This window comes from Apteryx mantelli, chromosome 32 (genome assembly GCF_036417845.1).
Source record: "Apteryx mantelli isolate bAptMan1 chromosome 32, bAptMan1.hap1, whole genome shotgun sequence".
Taxonomy (NCBI): Eukaryota; Metazoa; Chordata; class Aves; order Apterygiformes; family Apterygidae; genus Apteryx; species Apteryx mantelli.
This window is the reverse complement of record NC_090009.1, coordinates 751,923-758,929: the sequence shown is the minus strand read 5'-3', so window position 1 is coordinate 758,929 and position 7,007 is coordinate 751,923. Positions and strand designations below refer to the sequence as shown.

The 7,007-nt window shown below is 61.8% G+C and overlaps 1 protein-coding gene across 1 annotated transcript in view; it reads left to right on the top strand.

Moving 5' to 3' along the window:
• Window positions 1-4,399, top strand: part of TUBB (tubulin beta class I) — a 5,865-nt gene extending 1,466 nt beyond the window's left edge. The window contains 4 exon segments of the mRNA XM_067313777.1: window positions 1,933-2,040; window positions 2,271-2,357; window positions 2,360-2,380; window positions 3,331-4,399. Coding sequence (XP_067169878.1) covers window positions 1,933-2,040; window positions 2,271-2,357; window positions 2,360-2,380; window positions 3,331-4,388 — 1,274 coding nt within the window. The 3' untranslated portion in view covers window positions 4,389-4,399.
• Window positions 4,400-7,007: the final 2,608 nt, after the last annotated feature.

Here is a 7,007-nt window from a genome sequence, read left to right as displayed (position 1 = left end):
TAGTTTTCCTGCCCCCAAAAAGGGGCTTTTGCCCCCAAAGGGGCTTTCAGCTCCAAAGTGGCCGTTTTTAGACCCTAAAATAGGGATGTTCCACCCTTAAATAACTTTTTCAGCCACTAAAACAGCAGTTTTCTGCCCCAAAATGGAGTTTTCACTGCAGAACGAAAGGTTTTGGCTGTAAAATACCGTCTTTGTACCGCAAAATCATTTTTTTTTAGTCTCCAAAAATGCAGTTTTTCTGCCTCAAAATAGAATTTTCAGCACTTAAGCGGGATTTCTCCACCCCAAATGTTCTTTTTTTCTTTTTCATCCCTTAAATGGAGTTTTTTCGGTCTCCAAAAAGAGGTTTTTCTACCCAGAATGGGCTTTTCAGCCGCAAAATGGAGGCTTTTGTCCCGAGAATGGCATCTTTCCCCATCAAAACCTCATTTTCGTCCCAAAAGGGATTTTTTCCAGGCGCAAAAGGCTTTTTTTTGCTGATGAGGAATTTTTTCAGCCACAAAACAGGGACCTTCCGCTCCAAAAAGAGAGATTTTTTGCACCGAAAAAATGCAGAATGAGACCCTCAGAAATGCAAGCTGAAACCCCCCAAAACGCAACCTCTGAACCTCCAAAATTGGGGTTTCCACCCCAAAATGCCGTTTTTTAAGCCCTTTTTCTCTCCCGTCAACCCTAAAATTGCGGCATTTTGGCCCATTTTGGGCCCGTGGGGCGTGGGTCCCTCCTCCCCTGCCAAGGTGACCTTGGGGGGGACACCGGGGGTCCCCGGCCCCCACCCCCATGTCCCCTCCCCCCACTCGGACCCTCCCCAATGCAGAAAAAAACATGGAAAAAAAACTGGAATTGGGGCAAACGGAAGGAAAAAAAAGCGATTTGGAATTTTGGAGGCGCCGTTTCAGATGCGGGGAACGAACCGGGGTGGTTTTGAGGGGAAAAATGTTCGTATTTGGCGAATTTGGCCCCATTTTGAAATTTCGGCGGCACCTGGGCGCTTCCGCTTCCCGCCGGGCCGTTTTCGGGGAGGGAGGGAGGGGCGACGCCCCAAGCGGGGCCCCGCCCCTCCAATGTGACCCCGCCCCCTGCAGGCCCCACCCCTCCCTTTGGCAGGCAGGCCCCGCCCCCTGGGGTGGCCACACCTCCCCGTGGCTGGGTCACACCCCCTGGAATGGCTCCGCCTCCCCTCTAGGACAGGCCCTGCCCCTTGTGGTGACTCCGCCCCTCACCCCAGGCTCCGCCCCTCCCCAAGGCCCTGCAGTGCTGGAACCCAGGTGTCCGGGTTGTCCCTAAGACGGGGAGGGGACCCAGGTGTCCGGGTTGTCCCCAAAGTGGGGGAGGGGACCCAGGTGTCCAGGATGGACCAAGGTGTCCACGTTTGTCCCCAAGTTGAGGGGACCCAGGTGTCCGGGAGGGACCCAGGTGTCCGGGTTGTCCCCAAAGTGGGGAGGGGACCCAGGTTGTCCCACATTGTCCCCCAAGTTGAGGGGATCCAGGTGCCCAGGAGGGACCCAAGTGTCCAGGGTTGTCCCCAAGATGAGGAGGGGACCCGGTGTCCACATTGTCCCAAGACGAAGGGACCCAGGTGTCCAGGTTGTTCCCAAGTTGAGGGGACCCAGGTGTCCCGCGTTGTCCCCAAGATGAGGAGGGGACCCGGGTGTCCACGTTGTCCCCAAGACAAAGGGACCCAGGTGTCCCGGTTGTCCCCAAGTTGAGGGGACCCAGGTGTCCACGTTGTCCCCAAGATGAGGAGGAGACCCAGGCATCCAGGTCCTCCTCAAGGTGGGAGGTGACCCAGTTGTCCTCGATGCGCGAGGGGACCCTGGTGTCCGGGGAGGGGGACCCCGGCATCCGGGTTGTCCCCGAGGCGGGGAGGGGACCCCCGGCGTCCGGGCAGGGGGCCCAGGCGTCCGGGCGCGCTGACCTCGACCCCGCAGTTCTGGGAGGTGATCAGCGACGAGCACGGCATCGACCCCACCGGCACCTACCACGGTGACAGCGACCTCCAGCTCGACCGCATCAGCGTCTACTACAACGAGGCCACCGGTGTAACCGTCACCCTCGCTGTCCCCAACCCCGTCACCGTCCCCGAACCCCGTCCCCCGCCGAGCCCTCGCGCGTTCTCCTCCTCCTCCTCCCTGGTCTTCTCCCTTGGGTGTCTCCTCTGGGGAGGTGGTGGGACACGACCTGTGGTTGGTTGGTGGTGGTGTGGCCGGGGAGGTGACGGTGGCCCCGCGTCACCTCGCCCTCGGTGACGCGGCGGCGCTGTCCCCCAGGGGGCAAGTACGTGCCGCGGGCCATCCTCGTGGACCTGGAGCCGGGCACCATGGACTCGGTGCGCTCGGGACCCTTCGGGCAGATCTTCCGCCTGACAACTTCGTCTTCGGTGAGTCCCCGCCCGTGTGTCCCCCCCACCCTGTCCTGTCGCTGGCCCCCGCCCTGGTGGCCGTGTCCCACCTGTGGGACATCCTGGGGGGGGGGGTGGCAGGTCCTTGGTGTCCCCTTGATGGCCCTGGAGGTGGCAGGTGTCACTCGAGGAGTGGTGGTCCCTGAGGAACGGGGGGGGTCCCCAAGGAGAGATGGAGGTCCCCAAGGAGGACATGGATGTCCCCAAGGAGCTCAAGGTCCCCAAGGGTGGACTGGAGATACTTGGGGAGGGTGGTGGAGGTCCCTGAGGAGCTCGGGGTCCCCAGGTGAGGGCGATGGAGGTCCCCAAGGTGCACTGGGGATACCTGGGGCAGGATGAAGAAGATGCCAAAGGGAGTAGATGGAGATCCCCAAGGAAGAGATGGAGGTCCCTAAGAAGATTGAGGTCCCCAAGGTGCTGAGGGTCCCATGGGTGGGATGGAGGTCCCCCAAGGGGCAGATGAAGATGCCTGAGGAGGAGATGGAGATCCCCAAGAAGCTCAAGGTCCCCGAGGGTGGGATTGAGGTCCCCGAGGAGCTCAAAGTCCCCAAGGAGAGCAACGGAGATCCCGAGGAGAAGTTTGAAGGTCTCATAGAGGTGATGGAGATGCCCAAGGAGAAGATGAAGCTCCCTGAGGAGCTCAAAGTCCTGAAGGAGGATGGCAAGAGGTCCCCAGGGGTGGGGTGGCGGTTCCCCTAGGACCTCAATGTCCCCAAGGGTGGGATGGAGGTCCCTAGGGAGCTCAGGGTCCCCACGGGCGGGTCAGAGACGCCCAAGGAGGACGATCGAGCTCCTCAAAGGAGCTGGAGATCTTCAAAGGAGATCCATCATCCCCCGAGGAGATCCAAGAGCCCTCCCCGAAGCCCTGCTCCTCCCCCGTTGTCCCCCACGGCATGTCCCTGACCCCTCCCCCGTGTCCCCCACGCCAGGCCAGAGCGGCGCCGGCAACAACTGGGCCAAGGGTCACTACACGGAGGGAGCCGAGCTGGTGGACTCCGTCCTGGACGTGGTGCGCAAGGAGGCGGAGAGCTGCGATTGCCTGCAGGGCTTCCAGTTGACCCACTCGTTGGGCGGCGGCACCGGTTCCGGCATGGGCACCTTGCTCATCTCCAAGATCCGCGAGGAATATCCCGACCGCATCATGAACACCTTCAGCGTGGTGCCTTCGCCCAAGGTGTCGGACACGGTGGTGGAACCCTACAACGCCACGCTGTCGGTGCACCAGCTGGTGGAGAACACGGACGAGACCTACTGCATCGACAACGAGGCCCTCTACGACATCTGCTTCCGCACCCTCAAGCTGACCACGCCCACCTACGGCGACCTCAACCACCTGGTGTCGGCCACCATGAGCGGCGTCACCACCTGCCTCCGCTTCCCCGGGCAGCTCAACGCCGACCTGCGCAAGCTGGCGGTCAACATGGTGCCCTTCCCGCGTCTCCACTTCTTCATGCCCGGCTTCGCCCCCTTGACGTCCCGCGGCAGCCAGCAGTACCGCGCCCTCACCGTCCCCGAGCTCACGCAGCAGGTCTTCGACGCCAAGAACATGATGGCCGCTTGCGACCCCCGCCACGGCCGCTACCTCACGGTGGCCGCCGTCTTCCGGGGCCGCATGTCCATGAAGGAGGTGGACGAGCAGATGCTCAACGTGCAGAACAAGAACAGCTCCTACTTCGTCGAGTGGATCCCCAACAACGTGAAGACGGCCGTGTGCGACATCCCGCCGCGGGGGCTGAAGATGGCCGTCACCTTCATCGGCAACAGCACGGCCATCCAGGAGCTCTTCAAGCGCATCTCGGAGCAGTTCACGGCCATGTTCCGCCGCAAAGCCTTCCTCCACTGGTACACGGGCGAGGGCATGGACGAGATGGAGTTCACCGAGGCCGAGAGCAACATGAACGACCTGGTCTCCGAGTACCAGCAGTACCAGGACGCCACGGCCGAGGAGGAGGAGGACTTCGGCGAGGAGGCCGAAGAGGAGGCTTGAGGGGGGGCCCCCCTCGCCTCCCCACGGCGTCCGTCCGTCTTCGGAGAGTCCTCTTCGTCCCCTGTCCGTCGTCTTTGTCCGCCGGAGAACTTCGTCCTGCTCCGGCGTCGCTGGAGAGCCCTTGTCCGTCATCATCATCGTCACCGGAGAACCCTCTTCCTCGTCCTTCTGCAGCGTCACTGGAGAGCCCTCGTCCATCATCATCATCGTCACCGGAGAACCCTCTTCCTCATCCTTCTGCAGCGTCACTGGAGAGCCCTTGTCCGTCATCGTTGTCACCGGAGAACCCTCTTCCTCATCCTTCTGCGGTGTCGCTGGAGAGCCTTTGTCCATCATCATCATCGTCACCGGAGAACTCTCTTCCTCGTCCTTCTGCAGTGTCACCGGAGAGCCCTTCATCATCATCATCATCACTGGAGAATCCTCTTCCTTATCCTTCTGCGGCATCGCCGGAGAGCCCTTGTCCATCATCATCATCATCACCGGAGAACCCTCTTCCTTGTCCTGTGGTGTCACCGGAGAGCCCTTGTCCGTCATCATCGTTGTCACCGGAGAACCCTCTTCCTCATCCTTCTGTGGCGTCACCGGAGAGCCCTCGTCCTTGTCCATCATCATCACCGGAAAATCCTCTTCTTCCTCCTTCTCCAGCATCACCGGAGTCCTCGTCCTTGTGCACCGTCACCACGGAGGTCATCGTGTCCACTGTCGTCATGGAGAGCCTTTGTCCTTCTTTCTCCAGTGTCACCAGAGAGTCCGTGTCCTTCATCGTCACCAGAGAGATGTTGGCCTTCATCACCGGAGATCCCTCGGCCTTGTCCAGCAGCACCAGAAAGCCCTCGTCCTTGGCCTTCATCATTGTCATTGTCACCGGAAAAAGCCCTCGTCCTTGGCCGTCGTCGTCCTCGTCACCGGAAAAAGCCCTCGTCCTTGGCCATCGTCGTCCTCGTCACCGGAAAAAGCCCTCGTCCTTGGCCGTCGTCATCCTCGTCACCGGAAAACCCCCGTCCTTCATCATCGTCATCACTGGAGAACCCCCATCCTTGGTCTTCATCATCCTCGGTGAGCCCTCGTCCCCCCTCTGTCATCATGGTCACCAGAGTGTCCTCGTCCTCCTCCACCATCACGGTCACCGGAGAGCCCTGGTCCCCTCCGTCATCGTCACCACAGCTCCTTCGTCCTCCTCCGTCGTCATCGTCCTTGGAGAGCCTTCGTCCTCGTCACCGGAGAGCCCTCGTCACCCAGGAGACGTCGCCGCTCCTCCGTCGTCATCGTCACCGGCGAGTCCTCGTCCTTCTCCACCGTCGTGGTCACCGGAGAGCCATCGTCACCGCAGGTCCTTCATCGTCATCGTCACCGCGGATCCTTCACGGTCCATCGTCACCGTCACCGCAGCTCCTTCATCCTCCTCCGTCATCGTCACCGCAGCTCCTTCGTCACCGTCACCAGAGCTCCTTCCTCCTCGCCACCGCAGAGCCACCGTCCCCGCTGTCCCCTCTGGTGTCCCCGGGGAAGTCCCCCGTCCCCACCGCGCCGACGGCCCCCGCCACTAAATTATTGCGGCCCCCTTTAACCAAATCGCCCCGGTTTCTCCCCAAAACGACCGCCGGGGGCGGGGCTGCCGGGCGGTGGCCCGTGTCCCCCCCCCGTGTCCCCAGCCGGGGGGGCTCTCCCGTCCCGTCCTGTCCCCGCCGTGTCCCCTCGCCCTCGGTCCATCCGGTTTTGGGTTCGTTTGGGGGTTTTTTGGGTTCGTTTCCCTCCTTTTTAAGCTTTTTTTTTTTTGTCGGTTTTTCCCGTTTTTTTTTTTGTTTTCCTTTTTCATATTGAAAAGCCGCCGCCCCCGGGCGAGGAATAAACCCGGGATGGAAAGCCACCGCCTGTCCCCTCTGCGTCCTCCTGTCCCCGCGCGCGTCCCTCCGACGTCCCCGTGGGGGCTCCTAGGGGGGAGGGTGGCCTTGACGTGGCCCCGCTGGTGTCCCCACGGCCCTTCTGAGGTCCTTGTCCCCTCTGGTGGCCCCACGGGGTCCTGCTGGTGTCCCCACGGCCCTTCCAAGGTCCTTGTCCCCTCTGGTGTCCCCATGGCCCCTTCAAGGGTGTCCTGTCCCCACGGCCCTTCTAGGACCCCCATGGGGGAGGGTGGCCTTGACATGTCCCCTCTGGTGTCCCTATGGGGTCCTTCTGGTGTCCCCAAGGCCCTCATTCCCTCCAGTGTCCCCACAGTGTCCCCTGTCCCCATGGGGTCCTTCCGGTGTCCCCATGGCCTGTCCAATGTCCCTGTCCCCATGGCCTGTCCAATGTCCCTGTCCCCTCTGGTGTCCCCATGGCCTTTTCCAAGGTCCCCTGTCCCCATGGGGAAGAGGGTGGCCCCTGCCATGTCCCTGTGTTGCTGTTGGGAAGTCCTTGTCCCCTCTGGTGTCCCCACGAGGTGCCCTGTCCCCATGGGGTCCTTCTGGTGTCCCCATGGCCCCTCTGGGTCCCCACAGCATCTCCTGTCCCCATGAGGTCCTTCTGGTGTCCCCATGGCCTGTCTAATGTCCCTGTTCCCTCTGGTGGCCCCTGTGTCCCTTTGGGGTCCCCATGGCCCCTCCAGGGTCCCCCCGTCCTCACAGGGGGACAGTGGCC